Here is a 21,985-nt window from a genome sequence, read left to right as displayed (position 1 = left end):
TTGTCTTTGGCATTCACAGCTACCAGCTATGTTTTTAACCTTTTTTTTTTTGAATGATAAGAAACTTTATCAGTGAAAAAGTTGATAATTTAAAACCATATTTAATAAAAGAACCTTATGATATTTTAAATTTTAATTTTAACTAATGAATATGTGTCTCAAAAGTAACCTTATGTTTAACTCAGAACTTTATTCTTGTTCTGTAGATCATACAAAACATTCAATATTATGTAAATGTTCTATTTCCCTGATATGCTATGGAGTAAACAAGATTATCACTTTTTTATGAGATTCACCTTTTGTATTTATTGTTTCCAAAAGTTAATATAATATAGGCATATTGTGATTACATAGTTTTGAATAAGTACAGGTTTCCTTTTGACTAGAAGAACAATGACTATCTGCTTTCTCATGAAAACCTTTGAGTTATCTACAAATATAATTAGAAAGTAATTTTTAAATGCAGAAGAGTTGTTCAACATTACTGTTATATTTTTAATTCATTCTGTTCTCTCTCTCTCTCTCTCTCTCTCTCTCTCTCTCTCTCTCTCTCTCTCTCTCTCCCAGTTATCGAATTTACACTGCTCCATTTTTCCTTTTACATCTCTATTATTGTAGTTCCATGAGTGTTATTTTGAAAACAATAGTTTTAATTAGGTAGAATGAAGCAAAGTTTTAACAATCTGTTTTATTTTGTAATAAAGACATCTGTATGATGAAATGTAGTAGAAAACATTATGTGACTTCAAGGTTATGTGACTTCAAGGATGCTGTTGTATGTCATTTTGGTAAGCCATAACAGCTCAGGCTTATAGTTCCTTTTTCTTTAACATTTTTGAATACCAAAGTGTTTATAAGTGGCATTAGTTCGATGGTATTTTTCTTTTCTACCACCTCTCCTTTTACTAAGAAAGTAATAAATATAGTACAGTTACCAATATCTGCCAGACTTTTGTTAGTTTTTATGGCAGTTGGAGTAAAGGGAGGGCTTAGCTTTGGGGGTAATCTCAGTAGGAACTACTAAAATATTTATCTTGGAAGGAGGACTGTTAGGCCAAGGTGATATTTTCCTTTATGAGATTCTGATAAATATCATAAATCTAATGTCTAATAGGTGATGACAATTTCAAATTTTCTTGACTCTTTGTTGTTGCTTGTTCATTTGTAATACAGATGAGTAAATTTTCATCCTATTTGTACATTGGTAATTTTGTGGGAAAAAATGCTTTAGGAGGAATACACTTTCATGTGTACGGTTCCTTTGTCAAAGACTGAAAAGACTATAGAAAGTAGCCCCTTTTCTGCAGAGTGGAGTCATGATGTTTCATGGGACTTAGTTACTTTATGACTCAAGAAATAGATTTTTTAGCCAGACAATGAATATGCTTTTGATTGAAGATATTGGTTTTTCTCAGCTGTGTAGCCCTAATAATAAGGAATGAGATATGGGGTATTCTATAGAATGTTTTGATTTTCTATTAGGTTCCATCTTTTTGGCAAAGTAATAAATACTAATATGGAGTATAATGATCTACCAAGGGTATAAAAATTAATATGACTAAATCAAATTCAGTCATATATACTAGAAATCTACATCCTTTTATCCTTTTGTTTTAAAAGGAGGAAGTATTATTTAAAGACTTTTTTGGATAATTTTCTGTATTTTTACTTATCAGGACATGAGTGATTATTAGAGTTAAAGAAGCAGTGAATTTATAAGTCTTATGAAGGAATACAGTTTTTAAAAATATAAATGAAAAAAGGCAGATTTGTGACATTAAGAAACCATGGTTTTACCACATTATAAGCTTAGACTTTTGATGTCAGTGTATTGGTCTCTTATTAAATTCCTATTCTCAGTGATACTGATACAATTAAATTAAAATTGATCCCTTTTGTGGGAATAATTCAACTTCACTTTGTTTCAGGAAGTATTTTTAATATGGTACCTTAAATAGTTTTTTTAAGAAAACTAGTTATTATACAAACAGATTTGATAAATTGTGGTATAAAGGTATTAAGAATTGCAATGCAAAAAAAATTATGAATGTAATGCACTCCTCTATGGTGATATATGTAAGAAATAATAAAATAAATAAATTTTAAAAAATTGTGATCCATATGAAAAAAATAGTTATTAGAATAGAGTTAACTGGAGGGATAGAAGGATTGCAGACAAATACGTAAGTCTAAAAACTTGAGAATTCTTGTCTAGGAAACTCTTGGATTGAATACCATGGAATTAAAATAAAGACAGGTATAATTCGCCATTAAATACTTTATAGAAACCTTTTTTCTGATCATAAAAAAGCAAGGCCATAATTTTTCATTTTTTGTATCTAATTTTTATTTTATATTTATTGATAATTCTGTTGTTCTAATTGAAAGTTCTTTATTTTATCTACTACTAAAATTTTAAATTAATTTCAGAATAGTCAAATTGTACTAAATAGTTGAGATCTCAAACTTGAAATATTTTAATGCCAAAAATAAATAAGGAAGCTCTTTAGCTACTCTTAGTTAGTATTTAGGGTAATAGGTAAAAGTGATCAAATAAAAGTAGTGTTAGCGCAAATAACTTCTAGTAGTTCTCATTAGAAAGTACTAGGCACTTATACTCATTCCTTTATACGCATTTCTTCATTTCATTTGCATAAAATCTCTATTTGTTACATAAAACCCCTATTTGGTACATACTCTTATTGTTTCCTTTATTTGATAAAGTGAAAGACTAAAACAGGGACTATCTGACTCATCTCCCCCAAACTGGAAGACATAATCACTTTGAGTTGCCTTTTAAGTAAGAAGTCAGCTACCATATTGCATCCATTGTGGCTTAGCAAAAGTTAACCTAACAACGACCAGAATGGGATCTGTCCAGTTTCTTTTTCTTTTCTCATGTCTTTTACAGCGATTGACAAATTTTTTCATAGAATTTATCTTGATGTTTACTGGCACCCAATTTATTTCAGTTAGTTAGACCAAGAACCCTTAAAAATAGGTTACGAGTACAAACTTTTTATAGGCCACATTTCGAGGCCACAGCCTCTACACATAATCTCTTCTGATTGATGACAGGAGCTCTGGAGAAGCAGTCATATTTAGTATAGTAGTAGTTCACTATATTATGGTAATAGTTTGTGTGATTATGTCATTATCTGAAAAAGCTGTATCTGTTGTGTCAACCTGACGAAGCTTGTATATTTTGTGGGTTTTCTGTAATTAAGTGTTTATTTGTCCTATTTGGTTTTCAGACTTGGTACTAACCAAGAGAGTAGTCTAGATAATTAAGAAAGATATAGTATTTCCCTTTGGAAGTTAGAATGTACAAAGTAGTCACAAATAACTCTTACAGTACAAACCATAATCAGTGAATAAAAGGAAAAGTCAACAACTTGAAAGAAGGTACTGTTGATTAGCCATCCTTTTGAAAATTTAATTTTCTTTCTTGAGCTTTTTCTTTCTATTGTCTTGGGTTTTAAAGTGCATTTCATATGTTTTTCTTGTCCTTCTCTCCTTTTTTTTTTGATATGGGTATTATTGACACCTGTGCCTAGAAAAATTATTCCATCATAGCCATTAAGATGTAATGTTTTGATTCCAATGATTTGAGGGGATACTTTACACTTTCTTTGTGCAAAATTTAGATTTTACCATTGATGTTAGCAAAGTGTGTTATATTTTATATAGTGTTTCCTGTATAAAATTTATTCAGTTAAGTAGTCTGATATAGTGGTAAAACTCATTCATGTATGTTTTTACTCTAGTTTGATATGTAAATTTCTTGGATTTTTCAGCATGGAGTTGGGAAAGAAATCCTGATTACAGTTCTCTTTCCCCATTTAAGTTTCTCTTTTTTCTTTTCTTTCTTTCTTTCTTTCTTTCTTCTTTTTTAAATTTTCTCAACTGTCAGTGGAATTATTGTCTTCCTGTCTCCATATTCAGGTAGTGTCAGTGGCTGAGTATCACCGCAGGATCGATGCTCTAAATACTGAGGAACTGCGCACACTCTGCAGACGTCTCCAGGTGCCCCCTTCAGTAGTTTAAATCCCTCTGGAGATTGAATACTACCTGTTTTAGTGTCTTTTGTCAGGGCAAATCTCACATTTGAAGGATTTGTTTTGACTGGAGCATTAAAATATCCCACCAGAAAATTCCTTTTGTGTTAAAGAGTACAGTATTGCCTTGAAGAGCAATAGGATTAACTTTTCTGTTATCTTTTCATTTGAAACGTGTTCAGAATTTTCTGTCATGTTAGAACTTTCCTTAGTACTCTGTTCTTTGAGCAATGAGTTTTCATTTACTTTTAACATTGGAAGAATGTCTTGTGTTTTGTGATTAAATCCTTACTGAACAGAATCTGAAAAGATGTGAGATGATAGTAAAATTTAAAAATGTTAATGGATATCAAGGCTAAGATATTTTCTCTTCTTTAATGCTATTTCAGTTGTATCAACTCCACATCAAATATCTTAATGGGACCAATTGGTTTTTGTTCTTGATGAATTCATCCCTATTAATTTTGGAATAATATAGGGTAGGCAGTAGAAGTATATAAATTATTTCAAATTCTGTGAAATAATCTCTGTGATTTTTCTTACCAAGAAAGAGATATAATTGAAAACTCATTTTTAGTTTTGTTCTTATTAGTTGTATGCTTCTTTCTTTTTAATAAGATTCTTTCATATAATTTATGGCTTTGCTGGACCTACTGAATTTTTTTCTTTTCTTTTAATGCTTTCTATTGCTGTCTTGGATATCTTTTTGTCTTCTTTTTTAAACTTTTCACATCATTAAAATAAGGGTAAAACATTATAATGATGTGAAAGAACTAATATTTAGCTTCTTATTAAAGTAATATGGTTATAGAATATGTATTGTTTGAAAGTATATTCTGTTTAGGTTTGGTAAGAAATCTGTTAAAGAAATAAAATCATTTATCAAGATTTTATTTGCACATGGAATCAGCTGCTGAGCTTTGCCGCATTTTAGTTATCTGCTCCAATAGAATACTATATATTTCCCAATTTTAAAGTTTTGTCAGTAACAGTTATTCGTCATATGTTTTATTCTCTAATGTTATGTTTTACTTACATAAGTTAATATAAAAAGTAAGTACCAACAAAATGATATATAGTTCTAAGGTTTGCAAAATTAACACTTTTATCATTTTAAGAACACAAGTCACATCATTTCCATCAAGCAAAGCATTAAGTTGATCTCGCATTTTAAAAGATTTGCAAATAAATTAACTTTTAAATTTATTGTTTGGTTCAACTTAAATTTTAAAAAAATCAGTGTTTAAATGTTAAAAAAATGGTGGCATTAAAAATGGTTAATTTTTCAATGAAAAAACTAAATACACATACATACCAATGAAAATCAAGTTGTACTTTTAAATTACTATCCCTTACCTTAAAATTTTGATACCAGAAGTTTTCTTAATTAGTTTTTAAAACTTTTATGTTTCAAGTGAAAAACAATAATTTTATGTATTTTAAGTAGCATTTAATTAATTAAAAGCAAGCTAGCTGGCTCACTTTTGCACTTTAAGGACTAAAGTTTGCGTGCAACTCTCTTCTATTACACAAAAATGTGGGCATTTATTATTCATTACCAGTTCTTCCTTGTATAGTAAATGAGAAAGATGTCTTTTTTTGTTTGTTTGTTGGAAATCTTTTTCTGCATTGAATGTCACTAATAATAGATGAGGCATCTTTTACCTTATAAAATCTTAAGTTGAAACTTTAGCCACCTATTCTGAGGTATAAATTTTTATTTAACTCAAAAGGCTTGAAATGTTTAAAAGTATGTCACAATTTTATATTAATGTACTATTGGTATTTACTCTTTTAGATTACTACAAGAGAAGACTTAAATTCAAAGCAGGTTGCTCCGGTGAAAGCAGACCTGGAGTCTGAATCTTTTCGACCAAATCTAAGTGATCCCAGTGAACTTTTACTGCCAGATCAAATTGAAAAGGTATGATATATCCATATATGTACATTACTTGAGGTATGCCTATGAGAGTAACACACAGCTATTCAGTTGTGTTTGCAGTGGCAGGATTACTGCTAATACTATTCCTTTTCCATGAAGAGGAAGTAAGCATAATAAATACATTAACCAGTGTTAATGGAAGGTATTAGTAGATTTAAATAAACAGGCACTAGAATAAATAACGATAGCAATTTAGATGCAACACCAGCCTAGCCAATTTTGGTTTATTATTGTGCTGTTTATGTTTAAAATTATTATCTCATGCACTTGTTACAACCACTGTAAGAATTAGATGCTGCTATTTTGTAGTCTTATATAAATAGAGAAATTATTGACATAGTTGTTGAAGTTCAGCTATGAAGAATTGATGTTTAATATCTGTTAATCTGGCTCCCATGAGAGCTGTTTGAATAATCAAACTGACAGTCCATCTGTTATTTATGTTAACTCAATACAGAGGACATAAACAACAAATATTCCATATTTCTTATCTCTAATCTGTCTGATTCAGAATGATTCTTCATTTTCTTAGTTTATAATTAATATTTCATTCTAAGAAATGTGTAATTGCTTTTCAAGCATCTCAGAATCTTTGAGAATAATAAAAATTTCTGTTGTTTTTTCTTTGTAGCCTACATTTATAAGAATGATTAAATTCCAGTTGCTATTAGTATCCTGAATATTGACAATAAGCTATCAAGTAAATGCTGACATTTTGTTTTTCTAAGCTTACCAAGCATCTTCCACCCAGAACAATTGGCTATCCATGGACTCTTGTTTATGGTACTGGGAAGCATGGCACAAGCTTGAAGACTCTTTATCGAACAATGACAGGTTTAGATACCCCAGTACTGATGGTGATTAAAGACAGTGATGGACAGGTATGAAAAATTAACCGCAATACCTTATCCTTTAAGTGACTACAGAGATTATAGTAACAATAACTTTTTATAAATTTAGTTTTTTAATTCTATTTTTTCAATTCTTTTAGTCAACAAATCATTTATAAAGGAGCAATCCACACACTGAAAAAACATTTACAATATACCTACTTGTTTACAAAATATACAAAGAATGGAAAACTCAATAATTAGCCAATAATGCAATTAAAAATTAACAAAAATACATAAAGAGGTATTTCATTGAAGAGGAAAATCAAATGGCCAATAAGCATATGAAAAAATACTCAGCATTATTTGTTGTTAGAGAATTTTGTGTTAAAACCATAATGGGGACCTCAGAGATTGCCTGTGCTATTTTATATATATATATATATATATATATATATATATATATATATATATATATGTATTTGTGTGTGTGTGTTTATACATGTATATGTAAATATGTATGTGTAATTTTTTATTTGAAAATAGAAGTTTTAACAGATAATAAAATAAATCAGTTACTGTGTACCATATGATAAATGAGAGAATGAACAATTGCAACAAAAGCATTCCAACAATCTTCTCTCTGAGCCCAACAATAGGACTAGTCAACCTGTTTTCCAAAATATTACATCATCCAACCTATCATTGACCCAATTTTCCTCTGACCTTCATGTCAGATATTCTTTTTTTAATAATAATTATTTTAAATATATATTGTCTAGATATTATAATTAAAAGGCATAAATGTTAAGCATGTGTAAAAAGTACACAATAACTATATTCTCTATACATGTATCACACTTTAAATTTCAATGAACCAATAGGTTAAAAGCAAAAGAAGGGGGAAATAAGCATGAGAAATCTGAAGTAGAGCTATTAACATAAAATATATTTCAAGAAAAAGTATTTTCAGAGATTAAGAGAAACATTCTATAACCATAATAGAGTAACTTCTTAAAGTATTAACAATCCTAAATGTTTATGGACCTTAAAAGAAAATTTCAAAATACATGAAGTGAAAATTAATAAAACTGGAAAGACAAATCCACAATCATATTTGGAGGTTTTAAGCCCCCTCACTTTGCTGGAAGGAGTAATGATATAGAAGGCTTAACAACATTATCAGCCTCCTTGACCTATTTGTTATTTAATAGAGAACTATACACAAAAATAACAAGTAGAAAATTAGTAAGAATAGACTATATTTTGTCATAAAATATGCTTTGAGACATTTAAAAAATTTGAAATCATGCAGACTGTTTCCTGCATCATTTATTACATTAGAAATCAATCACCTTAACCTATATGGAACCCCACCCTCACGTCTCAACTACTTCAAAAAAAATTAAAATAAAATTATAAATATCTCACAGATCAAAGAAGAAAGCACAAGAAAAGTAAATAAAAAGTGCTTTGAACTATGTGGTAATAAATGCTTAATCTCTGGGACAAAATAGTACTCAGATGCACACTTATAATAACTTAAAGATACTTTGTGTCAGAAAGAAGCTCAATTGACAAATTATTTTCAAATTAGGTAGAAGGAAGGAAAAAATAGCAGAAATATGTTAAATAAAAAAGAAATAATACAGTTAAAAGTTGATAAAAATCTAACAAATCTAATCAAGAAAAAATATCAATGGAAAGAGAGCTATCAAAACAACCCTACAGATGCTAAAAATGTATTAAGGTAATATTACAATTGAATATTTACAATTAAATAGCTTACATAACTCAGTCTATTTTAAAGGATAGAAACCCCTGCTTGTTTATGTGATCCATGTGAGTGATGTTTTTTCCCATCCTTTTGCCTTCCAGCTATATATGTCTTTGCCTATGAGGTGAGTCTCTTGGAGACAACATATTGTTAGTTCTTGTTTTTTTAATCCAGTCCTGCAGTCTACATTCTTTTGATTGATGAGTTTAGGCTAATATTGTTCAAGGCTATTATTGAGATATGATTTGTGTTCCTGGTAATTTTGGTTTGTTTGTAGTTTTAAATTTGAATTAGTTTCTCCTTTGATTGATTATTCCTTTAGTGTAGTTCCTCCCTTTGCTGGTTTTCACTTTTTTTTCATCTTCAGGGAATAATTTTGTTGAGAATATTCTGAATGCAGGCTTTCTGGTTGCAAATTCTTTTAATTTTTGTTTATCATGGAATATCTTTATTTCGTCTTCAAATCTGAAGCTTAATTTTGTTGGATATAAGATTCTAGGTTGGCAACCATTTTAGTATATGTTATTCTAGGACCTCCTACCTTTGAGGGTTTGGGTTGAGAAATCATTTGAGACCTAAATTGGTTTCCCACTATATGTAATCTGATATTTTTTTCTTGGCAGACTTTTAAAATTTTATCCTTATTCTGTGTGCTAGGCATTTTCATTATAATGTGCCTTGATGTGGGTCTGTTGTAATTTTGCCCATTTGGGGTCCTGTTTGTAAGCCTCTTGTGTTTGATTTTCCATTTTATTCTTTAACTTTGGGAAATTTTTGATATTATTTCATTGAAAAGATTGTGCATTCCTTTGGTTTGGATCTCTATGCCTTCATCTATCACTATCCCGATAAATCTTAAATTTGGTCTTTTCATGTTATCCCATAATTCTTGGTAGTTCTGTTCATGTTTTCTTAACATCATCTTTGTGTGGTCAAGTCTATTTTAAGATTACGGATTTTGTCTTCATTGCCTGAGGTTCTGTCTTCCAAGTGGTCTAGTCTGGTGGTGATTCTTTCTTTTGAATTTTTAATTTGGTTTATTGTTTCCTTCATTTCAAGGATTTCTGTTTGGTTTTTATTTAGAAATCTTTATCTCTTTATTGAAGTAATCTTTTTGCTACCTGTATTTGCTCTTTTACATCCTTTACAGATCAGTTTAACTATGTAAATTCTAAACTCCTTCTCTGCTATTTCTTCCACTGTGATGTCGATGGATTCTGTTATTGGAGGATATTGGTTTGCTTACGGCGATTTGTTCCCTTGCTTTTTTATGTTGTTTGTGTGTCTACCCATCTAACAGTATGGGTCTGAGGCAATAGAGTTTCTACCCTGTGGACTTACAGTGTCCCTGACAGTTTCTAGTACCTCGCTGTTTAGGGGGAGACAAATAACAAACAATGCTAACAATTTACGTTATTAAACCCAATAGTTCTTACTATGAGGTATACAATGTTAATTATCACAATAAACAGAAATGATATGATCAGTTATGCCTCTAATAAAAATAGCAAGTTTGCAAAAGAGTTTGCATTTTCAAGAAATAATATAGGATGTTATTATTATGAGGGAGAAGAGGAGAAGATAGAAGTAAAATGTTAAAACATGAAAGAACAATAGGGATTGGCTGATACCAGAAGAAAGGAGAGAATCAAAGGAAACAGGTAGGAGAAAAAGATACACATAAGCAAAAATTTAAATAAAAATAGAATACAAAATAAAACTAAATTATACTAATCAACCTAGTTCACAAAACACTAATCCATGAAAAATAACTGGTTTCAAAAATGATAGAGGTGAGAAGAAAAAAACATAGTAAACTGTATAGATGTCCATGTACCATTAAGGTCACAATTAAACAGTGAAAAATAATTTTTAAAATATCTTGATGAAATGTTAAAGAATTATTTTCCATTGGAGTTCAACATATTCTCACCTTTTTGTCTCAGCAGTTTTAGGTGGGGTCTTCTGGAGTGTGATGCTCCCATAGGTGGAATTCCTAGAGTCCAGGTTTAGGCTTAGTCAAGTTCCAGGCTCTTCATTGAATGCCAGTTGGTCTGAATATTTTAAAATAGCACACCTCCCATGCCCAGTACTTGCTGGTCCACACTGGAGGACTTTACCCCAGGGCTTCCCCGAGTTCCACTTGTGTGGTAGGGGAGCCAATTCTTAGTCCCCTAAGACACCTGCAGACCCCACATTTCTTGGTCTTGGTTCAGTTTCCAAATAATTTCTCCTGACCCTTCCTTGACCCTGCCCTTCAGAGCCAGATGCCTCTTTCCCAACCAGTCTTGCAAGCAGTGGGATTGGAGGTAGAAGAGTAGAGAGAGAGCCTGGTGGGTTCCTGTGACCAGTTGTCCCTTATGTAAACTTCTCTCCACTTTTTATTTTCTTCTGGTCACTTAGGCACACTGTAAGTCATGTAGCATGTGTTCACTGGGCCTATATTTTGGGCAAAACTTGGGTTTGAAAGGAATCGGCTTCCTCAGTTGCCCGCCCCCCCCCCACCACAGCTGCAAAATGGTTCCTTCCTTTGCCCTGTCCACACCACCTGGAGACATAGCAGCTTCCTTCCCCATACTTGGATATCCTGTCATGGCCTTCAGGTTTGTTGGACAATGCCCTTGGTCTCTAAACTCTTTGTACCCAGACACACCTCGGGCCTCCCCAAAATCCAGGTTCCTTTAATTCCCTTATCCATCTAGTATGCTCACCATAGGATCTCTATGGCTGGAGCTTCCAGCCCAGCTATGGCAGCCACTGTGCTGCTGAGGATTTTTTTCTTTATTTTATTATATCCAACCTCCTGTGCCCGCTGTCTGCTTTTAGTGTCCAGGTTCCAATAAAATATCCACCCACCACCTCTTTTTTTTTTTTTTTTTCCACCCACCTTGTGGAGAAGCTGCCTGTCTGCTTTCTTGGCTTCCCACCATGGAACAGCTCTCCTCTACTCTGCCATCTTGGATCTCTCTAACAGTAACTTTTAATATAGTCCTTTGATAAAAATTTTATTGAGTAACCAATAATTATCAGGTTGTTTTTTTGTTTTGTTTTGTTTTGTTTGTTTGTTTGTTGGTAGTGGGGATTGAACCAGGGATGCTTTACTACTGAACTATATCCCTAAGTCATTTCTGTTTTTTATTTTGAGACAGGATCTTGCTAAGTTACTTGGGTCCTCCCTAAGTTGCTGAGGCTGGCCTCAAACTTGCAATTCTCCTGCCTCAGCCTTCCAAGTCAGTGGGATTACAGGCATGTACCACTGTACACAGTTATCAGGTACTTTAAAACACACATAGCAATATCAAATATTATATAGATGTATATGAGTGGGAAGTTTGTTTTTCAAAGAGATTGAAATGTGGTATAAAAGAACATTTAATTATACCAATATCACTAATGCTGAGCAAAATATTAAGTATAATAAGAACCCAAGAAAGGTGAAAAGTGTTTACAATAAGAGTTGTTCATATTTGGGAAGGAGCTAAGAATGAGGTTCATGCAAAGAGTATGAATTGACAAAGTCCTGAAGCAAGGATAGAGTTTTTAAGAGTTTAGGATAATTTTGTGAGAGTAATAGTAAAAACAAAATCACAGATAAAAGAGAGAAACATTGCTTTTTCCTAAGTTCATTATTTTTTTAACTCAGGAAAGCCCTGGGGTAAACATTGGTTTATTCCTGACATAGTAAGTTCAGGCTTTTTACCAGCATTGGAAAATAATTAAAAGGTGAAATGTAATATTAATTAAAACAAAATACTGGTACTACTAAAATCTTTCCTACATTTATTCCGTGCCAGATACTTGTCTGATCATACATTATGTTGTTTAATCTTAATGAGATTAATACTGTTATCCTTTTCTAGTGTTAGCTTGTGCCCATCTTAGTCCATATACATGAACTACATGCATTGGTTGCTCACATAATATTAAATTAAAAAACATACTTAGTAAAGAGTAACTCATGCCAGGTGCAGAGGTACATGCATGTAATCCCAGTGATTTATGTTGCTGAGGCAGGAGGATTGCAAGCCCAAGGCTATCCTGGGCAATTTAGGACGCACTATCTCAAAACAAAACAAGGGAGGGTGCTGGGAATGCGGCTTATTTGGTGGCATACCCCTGGGTTCAATCTCCAGTAAAATGCACACACACACTCCCACAGTAACTTTTTCATGATTCCAATTATAGAAAGTTCATAAATGAGCAAAATGAATCTGTGGTGGTGTCAGGCTAGCGTTGTCCTTCATGAAGGTGGAGCTAGTAATGAGAAGGCAAAGGAGAGCTTCTAAAGTGCCTTTCATATTCTGTGTCTTGGTTTGAATGAACACGATATGGTACTTTGCCTTGTAATAATTCTAAATTGAGCTGCAAATTTTTATATCTGCATATAAAATAACCTTTCAATCAGGGAGTCTTAAAAATTAAGACTGACAGTAAAGATAAAATATAAGAGAGACGATAATTCTAGAGATTATCTGTCAGACTTTGTACACTTCCATTTTATGTTGTGGATTCTTAAACCTAGAGCACTGAAATTTCTTGTCCCAGTATATATGTATGTATGTATTTTATTAAGGCATCTACTGTGTATCTTATACTGTGCAAGGCCATGGGTTAAAGGGCCAAACTGTTCAGATCAAAGCCTGCCTTTATGGAGTTTTCTGTCTAATACTTCCTTAGTTATAGAATGTTTACCTATACTGAAGAATTTTTTTCTTTCCTAAATACTGTGATCCGACAGCAACTTATTGTCCTTATTACATACGTTGTTCTTAGAAGTCCTCCTGAAATTTATTAATCCTTTTCAACATTGCTTGTTTAAAATAAATACTATTTGAGATTTCAAAACAAGAAGGGAACTTTTGTTCATAAGAAAGCCAATACATTTTTGTACTTGATGAGAATGTGAATTATATAATAACTGAAATAACTGATCCTTTTTCCTTTCTTAAGTACAAGGAGATAAAAACTATTCCAGATTCCAGTTTTAGTTTTATGTTTTAGTTGAACATTTATGATAAAGGGTAATGCTTAATGAAACAAACTAATAGTCATATCATTGAACATGTCTTTTTTTTATCCTTAGGTTTTTGGTGCATTAGCATCTGAGCCATTTAAAGTAAGTGATGGTTTTTATGGTACTGGAGAGACCTTTGTTTTTACATTCTGTCCAGAGTTTGAGGTAAGGACAATTTCTCCCATATTCTGTTTATATAAAAAGATGACATAATGGGGAAAATCATACTCATTAACATTCAAGTTCAACATATCAAATCTTCCCTAAGAGATGAAATTATATTTAAAATTGAGGAAAGGAATCTACATAATTGATTTTTAAAAAGGGTGATATTGAAGAGTTGTAATGAACAAAAGAGGAAGGATTTGATAATACAAAAGAAGTTCTCCAAAAATTCTTGTACTTGCCTCACCAGATTAATCAGTGCTTTCCATTCTTTCCACAAAATATATCAATTAATGTAATTAACTGAAAGCCTGTAGTTGTTACAAATGTTCTAAGCTTCAGTTGTGCTTAGTTTCAGATCCTTTTATGCTATTGTTACCTGATAACTATGGTAATGTGATTAATTAAATAATATGTAACTGAAAATATGAGTATTAAAGTTTTATTGAAAACTATAATGAATACTTTTGAAAAATATAGTAAGGGTAAAGTACTAGAAATTGATGTTATTAGGTTTAGGTAAAACAGCCATAAAAGAAGAAAGTACTTAAGAATATTAATGTCTAGTTTTCCCGTCAGGTTTCTCAAATGTTTTTAAGTTCTCACTGCTCTTTAGAGAAATAGAAACTCAAAATCAGGAATGTACATCATGACTATGCTTAATAAAAGAATGATGAACAGCAGCCTATACCCAAAGAAAAAACCTTAGTCCTGCATCAATTAGTATACTTATGTTTAATGTTATAAGTTAATATTAGAGAGAGAAGTAGGTGAAGGGATGAAATTATATTTAATATTGAGGAAAGGAATCTATCCACATAATTGGTTTTTAAAAAGGGTAAAATTATGTAATTTGAAATTATGTTGTAAACACTGAAACTGAAAGTACCAGATCCTTTTTTGCCAAGCTTTTTGTGTTGCTGTTGTTCCTGTTATTATCAGTTCAGACTTTGTTAACTCTTTTTGAATTTTAGAGAATTGTTTATTTATCATTTTTATCTACATATTCAAAGCTTTTTTTTCTTGTTTGTGTAGGTCTTTAAGTGGACAGGAGATAATATGTTTTTTATCAAAGGAGACATGGATTCACTAGCTTTTGGTGGTGGAGGGTAAGCCTCTTGAACTTTTCGTCATAAGATTTTGGAAGAAAGCTTTAAAATGCATGTGGATTAATTTTTTAAAAAACAGTTATCTTTGAAAAATATTAATATTAGAATCCAAACATATGTTATGGCAAAGAAAGTATATTTATAAAAAAAGGTACTCAAGTATAGTATTTGAAACTTTGTTAGCTTGTTTCTTTATTTTAAAATGCAGTTTAGCTGATTCTCTTTGAATTTAAACTTTTGTTTTTCTTTTTTTTTTTAGTATAGTGACTCTTTGATATTTAAAAGGCACCTATCTATCTCAATAACTTAGAAGTTATCAATTATTCAAATAAACATGTTGGTATGTTTTTCCCAATGTATAGAGCAAGCTCAATAGTTTTCTTGTTATGTTTTTCTGGAGACTATTTGGATTTATGTTTTAGACAATAATAGAAATGTTTTTTCCTGCAAAAAAATTTTGTGACTCGCCTAAGTTCTCACCATTTTGCTTATTCTTTAATAGTTTGAGTCAGTCTTTTTGATTTTTTTGATGTAACAAGCATTGTAATGAACTTTTGTTTTCTTATTCTAATATCCCAACATCATTCAGTCATTATGTATTATTTAGAGTTATCCTCCTCTGCTACCTCATAGCCTAAACTCACATCATGCTTAACAAGCGTCACTTTCTTCCATTGTTATTTCTTTTTATCCTTCAGCCTCTGACATAAGGCTTGCTAAATAATTCCTAGATTTGTAAAAGTGTTACATGATTGTAGCTCACAATTAAGGACATGTAATAATAACTCATTCAGGCCACAGAATCTTATTAGCCTTCAAAATATTCATCATCCTTGTGATTTTAACAAATTTTCTTACAACTTCTTTCTATAAACAGGTTTTTAGAAGACATGATTACAATGATTAAAAAGTAACCATGGTTATTGTAGCTTTCTCAGTTAATTTCAGTTGTTGGACTCAACATATGTTTACTCAGTCCAATTACATATTTTTGGTATGGGGAAAGTGTCATTTTAGCCTTCCCACAAATGGTTATCTTAACATGTAATTCTTTTAGCTCTGCAAGAAGTTATCACAATCAAGTATTACAATTTCAAGTTGTTATGGGTGCCTTTGAAAATAATATACACAGTGTCATTAGGTGTCTGCTGGAACAGGATCTTGATTAGGAAACATGATGTGACCAAACTAACCATCAGATCATTTGATAATGAGCCAACCTTCCCATCTTATGTTCAGAAAACAGAAACTACAGGGACTTAGTATTCTAGAATTCAAAGCAGGCATCACCCATCTTAATCCATTTGCTATTCCAAAATACCTGAAGCTGGTATTTATAAGAGGTTTATTTATCTCAAAGATGTGGAGTCTGAAGTTTGAGATTTGAACAACTCATCAGTTGGCCTTTGGTGAGTGTTCTCTTAGCTGCATCACATCTAGTAGTGATGTCACTAGAGGTATTCAGGGACCAGGCTTGCTGAGCTCCATGAAAACTGCTTAGGGTAGTACCCCCCCACACAAGAACTTGGCCACCTTCTGCTGGGCCCCACCTGTTAAATGTTTCATTACTCTCAACATGACCATGCTGAGGAATAGGCATCTGGTACATGGATATTTGGGGAACAGCCTCAAACCGTATCATTTTCAAAAATTGAAATCATGATGATGTGGGGCTGGGGATGTGGCTCAAGTGGTAGCACGCTCGCCTGGCATGCGTGCGGCCCGGGTTCGATCCTCAGCACCACGTACAAACAAAGATGTTGTGTCTGCCAAAAACCTAAAAAAATAAATAAATTCATTCTCTCTCTCTCTCTCTCTCTCTCTCTCTCTCTCTCTCTCTCTCCCCCTCCCTCCCTCCCTCTCCCTCCCCCCCTCTCCCTCTCCCTCTCCCTCTCTCTCCCGCTCTCTAAAAAAAAAATCATGATGATGTGGGCTTAATGTAGATTTTAGCATCAGATCCTATTCAGATAGTTTCAGCATATACTTTATGTGAGACATTGAGCAAACTCCTTAACATTCTAAACTTTCCTCAGTTGTAAATTAGAGGTTAAATCAACTTTATAAGAGATTGTGAGGAAAAGATATTATTCTATAATTTTAGCATAGTATCTACCACATAATAGGTCCTTAACAAATGATAGACACCTTTACCCATTTCTTTCTGCCAATAACCACCTTTTCCCATCTGGTACCATGGCAAGAGTTCTTCCTGGGTTCTTATAATATCATCATATACATAAGTTACATGACATTAGTTAAGGATTTAGAAGACTTTTTTGTTCCTTCCACTTTCTTAGCCACTCTATTTTCAGAAAGTCATGGATCATCTTTGAAAGCATTGCTAATATAAAAATACACTTTCTATGTGTTTCACCTTGAATAGATCTATAACCCTTTTGAATACATTTACCTAAATATTTAGAAGTCACATTTGAAATGCTGATGAAAGCCATAGAACTGGTAGTCCTTAAATAATTATACAAATCATATTTTTTATCTCATTGAAAATAATCGACAAAAATCTTAAAATTTCTAGTTAGAAGCTTCAGAAAATTCATACTACTTTGGGATAGATAATAAAGCTTATTGCAGAAGTAATGCCACTTATGAGTGGCTATGAGTGGCTTTGAAGTCACTTTTGAGGTAGTTCTTAGATCCAGTCAACTGAAATTTCAGCTAAATGTCTAATCTTTGTGTAAAAAAAAAAACACAAACAACACCAAAAAGAAAAAAAACACATACTGTGTGCCATGACACATACCTATAAATGACTGATAATACTGATGCAGGGGTATCACAATTTTGAGTTCAGCCTGTGCAACTTAGGAGATCCTCTGTCAAAAAAAAAAAAATTAAAAGTCTAGGGATGTAGCTCAGTGGTAGAGCAATCCCTACTACTGTAAATTAATACTAATGATGGTAATACTAAAAGACCCTTTATATTTAACAAGTTTAACAAGGAAATATGGAGCTTTTATATTCTCCTAACAGATTGGTTATGGTTAGCTATCCCTACTTAGAAAACATATGGATTCAGATATCACTTAAAGTATATTAATACTATTAGTGACTCTAGAAGACTATTGCTATAAGACTGTGAATTTTTTGATTCAAATAGTATCTAATTTATCTTCATTTTTTACAGTCATTTTCTGTGACTCATAATATATGCACATAGAAAGTTGCAAATATATATCAAAGAAGAATTCAGATTTGACCTTAAGAATCATGGTTTTCTAATGGAGCATCCATTTAGGGGACCATCTATTTTTATAATGCTTTCAAATTATGGACTTCTCCAGACTGGCATGATTTCAGGGACGTGTGTCATTGCAAAGTATTGTTTTTATTTCTAGAGATGGTTCATTAAGTCATTACTATTTATGCCATTGCAGTTTTTTTTTTCTGTACTGTCAGCTATCCTTTTGAATGATAATGGATGATCTCCTAGTAGCCACATTGTTCAGTCTTTTCTGTTTGGTTCTGAAAAGAGTTGGTAGATTACATTCTACATGTTCACTGTAGCCACTCTTCTTTGCTTATTCAGAAATATATCTCTATGCCTAGAATATCTGATTCATAATGTTAACTCTCTGATATTTTTGATTACAGAGTATAAATAAATAAATCTTTTTTTCTTCCAAAATAGTGTTAAAAGTAGATTTATTTTTCACACAAATCACTTATGTATGATGCTGTATAACTTCTGTTGGCAATCCTGAAGGTTAGAAGTTATATCTATTAAATTTTTAGACCTTAGTGGGTCTTTAGAAATTATCTAATCTGCTTTTTTAATTTTTATATAATTGTCAAATTTTATCCCAGAGAAGTTAAGTAACTTAAACCCAATTTCACATAGATAGTAGCCCATAAGTCTACAGACTACTTTTTTTTCTTTTTTCACTAAAATATAATTACCCATAGTTTTAAAACTCTTATTCTCCTCTGGCTCAGTTCTACTGGCTTAATATCTGAGGTAAATTTTATTATGTTAATAATTACTCTTTGTCCCCCTCTTCTCTTCTGTTAAGTAGAAAAAAGTTCTCCATATGGTAAAAAGAAGTCTTTTTATAACCTGTTTTTTCTCCCTCTGGGAGATATAGTATAATTAGATAAATTGGATCTTATCTATATTTTAGTTCCTATTATATCTGACTTCCGACTTGGTCCCTTTACTTAATAAAGAATCTCAGCATCCATTTAAAGTCTTTTCAAACTTAGCCCTTTAGCTAACTACTTTCTACCCAAACAATCAAAATTTATTTCATGGAGTTTAGCATGTTAGACAAAAATACTGATTTCTCTTACTGGTAATCTACTTTTGACAGCAATTCTTCTGACTTACATCAAAGAAATATGAGCTTTATTCACCAGTCCTTTAACATTAACACTGTCTTTTATATTAGATGATACAAAGTTTCATAACTTTTTGTATTGTAAAAAATATTGAAACCATATAACAAAGAGAAACTAATAATACTAAGTGAAGAATGACAGAGTAACACCTGTCTGAAATATAATTCTATAGGAGTTAATTTTAGGGGACTCATTTCATTGATCTATATAATAATCAGTGATGTTATAGTGGCACATGAACAAAAAGTTTCCTGTGTCAGTATTATAAAGGATAGGATAGGGTTTAGAAAAACTAATAATTTTAGAATTGTTGGATATTGAATTAAGTTATTTTAAAATTTAGTGCATGAATATTAAAATTTTTTATTTTTATATATTACAGAGGAGAATTTGCCCTTTGGCTTGATGGAGATCTCTACCATGGAAGAAGCCATTCTTGTAAAACATTTGGGAATCATACACTTTCTAAGAAGGAAGATTTCTTTATCCAAGACATTGAAATCTGGGCTTTTGAATAAATACAGTGCTGTCTGTCTTAGCAGGATAATGGCCCAAACCTGACATGGACAAGCATTATTTGGAATGTTCAAGAAGCAATACAATGTAACATGTCACTCATGCTTTAAAATTAGTCTCTATCACCATTTATGATTTTTCAAATCATGTTCTGTCCCAGAGTTCCCTAAGTTTAGACAATAGCCTGGGTCCATGCTGTATAATAACCTGAGTTTGTCAGAATTTTGCCAGCATTTAGATCATAGTCACTACCTTATTTTCAGGTCATGTTATCTCAGTCTTCAAATAGGATGGTGCTCTTTTGTTGAATCTTTTTTTTTTTTTAACTGTATTGTTTCTTTTACTAGAGCAGTCAAATTGGGACATTGAGGGAATGAAGTCTAAATACTTTTGTATCTATGAATTTGGAAAAAGTGATATTTGGACCTGCTCATCTTATTTTTATGGAGGAGAAACCACAAGCCAATATAATACATACTTCACAGACCACTGAGTTCTAGTTTAGATTTACACTACAATATTCTCTTTATTAATTTTTCAAGTATTCTCAATTTCATTTTAAGGAAATGAAATTTGAGGAGAATTCTGATTGTAATAGATCACAGTGCACATGATCTGCAGGTTTGGGTACATAGTTTCCTCATTGAATTGAATTAACAGATGCAGAGTTATACATTGACAAAGGAGAATGAGAACTTAATGTTTCTATTGGATTTACTATATTAAGCAAGAAATTATACTCTTTACATATTTGTAGCTTAAATAGGGCATTATTACAAAAACTATGAAACAATTGCATATTTCTTCAACATATTGTGTCAGTTATTATACTGTTTTATAATTCTGTTGTTTTAGCCTTGTTGCATACCAACTCCAAAAACATAGTTTTTTTTCTGTTCAAAAGGAAAAACAATCTTGTAGTTTTTATTTTTTGTGACATATGTTATTAATTACCATTAGCATTGCTCTTATAAAAGGGCATTGATTATAGTAGACACTATTGTAACTCAGTAGACTTGGTGAATATGCAAACTTACTGTCAAGTGACCTCAAAAAAGAAGAAAAAAAAAGAATAGAATACACTAGTAGTTCTTATCCTCTTTTGTAGGAAACCAATAATAAGCCATTGTGGCAATAATTCATCAGCTAAATTTCAGAGCTTCATGTTATGCAAAAAAAAAAAATCCTGCTGTTATTCATGTGACAGTGACTTTGTGCTGAAATTTCAGCTACTCCAGATAAACATTGTATATCTTGTAAATTAATGTTTAAAGGTAGTTTTGTTCATATAGAAAGTGTTAATTGCCAGATTGCTTCTAGCACTTTAAATTATTCTAAAAATGAATTATAAGCCAAATATGTTGGCTTAAGTAGTTTTAGTTGTATAACAATTATATTTAGTTCTTTAAAAGTTTATTATATAAAGAAAGCATAATGCTAATCAAAAAGAAAATCTGGTGTTCTATCATAATATGCTATTGACAAATATTAATAGAAACATGGGGCATCATTTCCTTGTCTATATAAAGCTCTATCATTATAAGTTAGTAACAGTATATAGATTAAATGTTTACAAAGTAGGGAATTGTAAATAAATGTATCAGTTTTTTCCCCCTTTTGGTCTTCCACAGCAGTATTATTGTCTTTGTGGAGTTGACTACTCATAAAATAAATCCTGTAATGGATTTCAAGTACAAGTTCTTAGTGGCGTATACCAAATAAAATTAAATATATAAATACAAATTTGAGTTTGGATTTATTGAATAATCAAGTTATTTTCACATCTGAGAAATCTTTTAATTAAGCATATTTCATTTATCTTTTATTTTTAAAAAGATGCTTCTAATAATTTTATTGATGTTACTAATGGTAGTGGTGGTAATAGTGTTGGAAAGATATATTCAACTAGATGTAGCACTACAGTTTTAGAAAATGGAGATAGAAGGTACTTGACACATGGAAAAGTATGTCATTTGATATTTTTGAGATATGTTTTCATTTTTTTGGTGGAGAAACATAACAAAAATAAGCCTCTCGTGTTATAAAGAGCTATGTTGTCCACAGCACCAAGAAATTTCAATCTTTTTTCATATCTCACAGGAATAACTAAGAACGTGAGTAGAGGAATGAATGACATGGTTACATGTTTAAATTTATGCTTTAGGAATAATCTCTGTGAAAAATAGATTCATAGAGGGAAGAAATAGGAAGCAAACAA

The 21,985-nt window shown here is 31.5% G+C and overlaps 1 protein-coding gene across 6 annotated transcripts in view; it reads left to right on the top strand.

Annotated features, from left to right (window-relative positions):
* The window catches only part of Oxr1 (oxidation resistance 1), a 114,293-nt gene extending 92,782 nt beyond the window's left edge, over positions 1-21,511 (top strand). For 4 of the 6 annotated variants that reach the window (XM_077800437.1, XM_026384523.2, XM_026384521.2 and 1 more), the window contains 6 exons: positions 3,946-4,026; positions 5,857-5,982; positions 6,729-6,881; positions 13,691-13,786; positions 14,822-14,895; positions 19,634-21,511. In XM_077800437.1, the coding sequence (XP_077656563.1) occupies positions 3,946-4,026; positions 5,857-5,982; positions 6,729-6,881; positions 13,691-13,786; positions 14,822-14,895; positions 19,634-19,769 (666 nt within the window). In that variant the 3' untranslated portion in view covers positions 19,770-21,511. The remainder of the gene's footprint in view (positions 1-3,945; positions 4,027-5,856; positions 5,983-6,728; positions 6,882-13,690; positions 13,787-14,821; positions 14,896-19,633) is intronic. The other 2 variants (XM_026384522.2, XM_026384525.2) reach the window with 1 other exon arrangement.
* The last annotated feature ends 474 nt before the right edge of the window (positions 21,512-21,985 follow it).

Source organism: Urocitellus parryii, chromosome 7 (genome assembly GCF_045843805.1).
Source record: "Urocitellus parryii isolate mUroPar1 chromosome 7, mUroPar1.hap1, whole genome shotgun sequence".
Taxonomy (NCBI): domain Eukaryota; kingdom Metazoa; phylum Chordata; class Mammalia; order Rodentia; family Sciuridae; genus Urocitellus; species Urocitellus parryii.
This window is presented reverse-complemented; position numbering and strand designations above follow the sequence as displayed.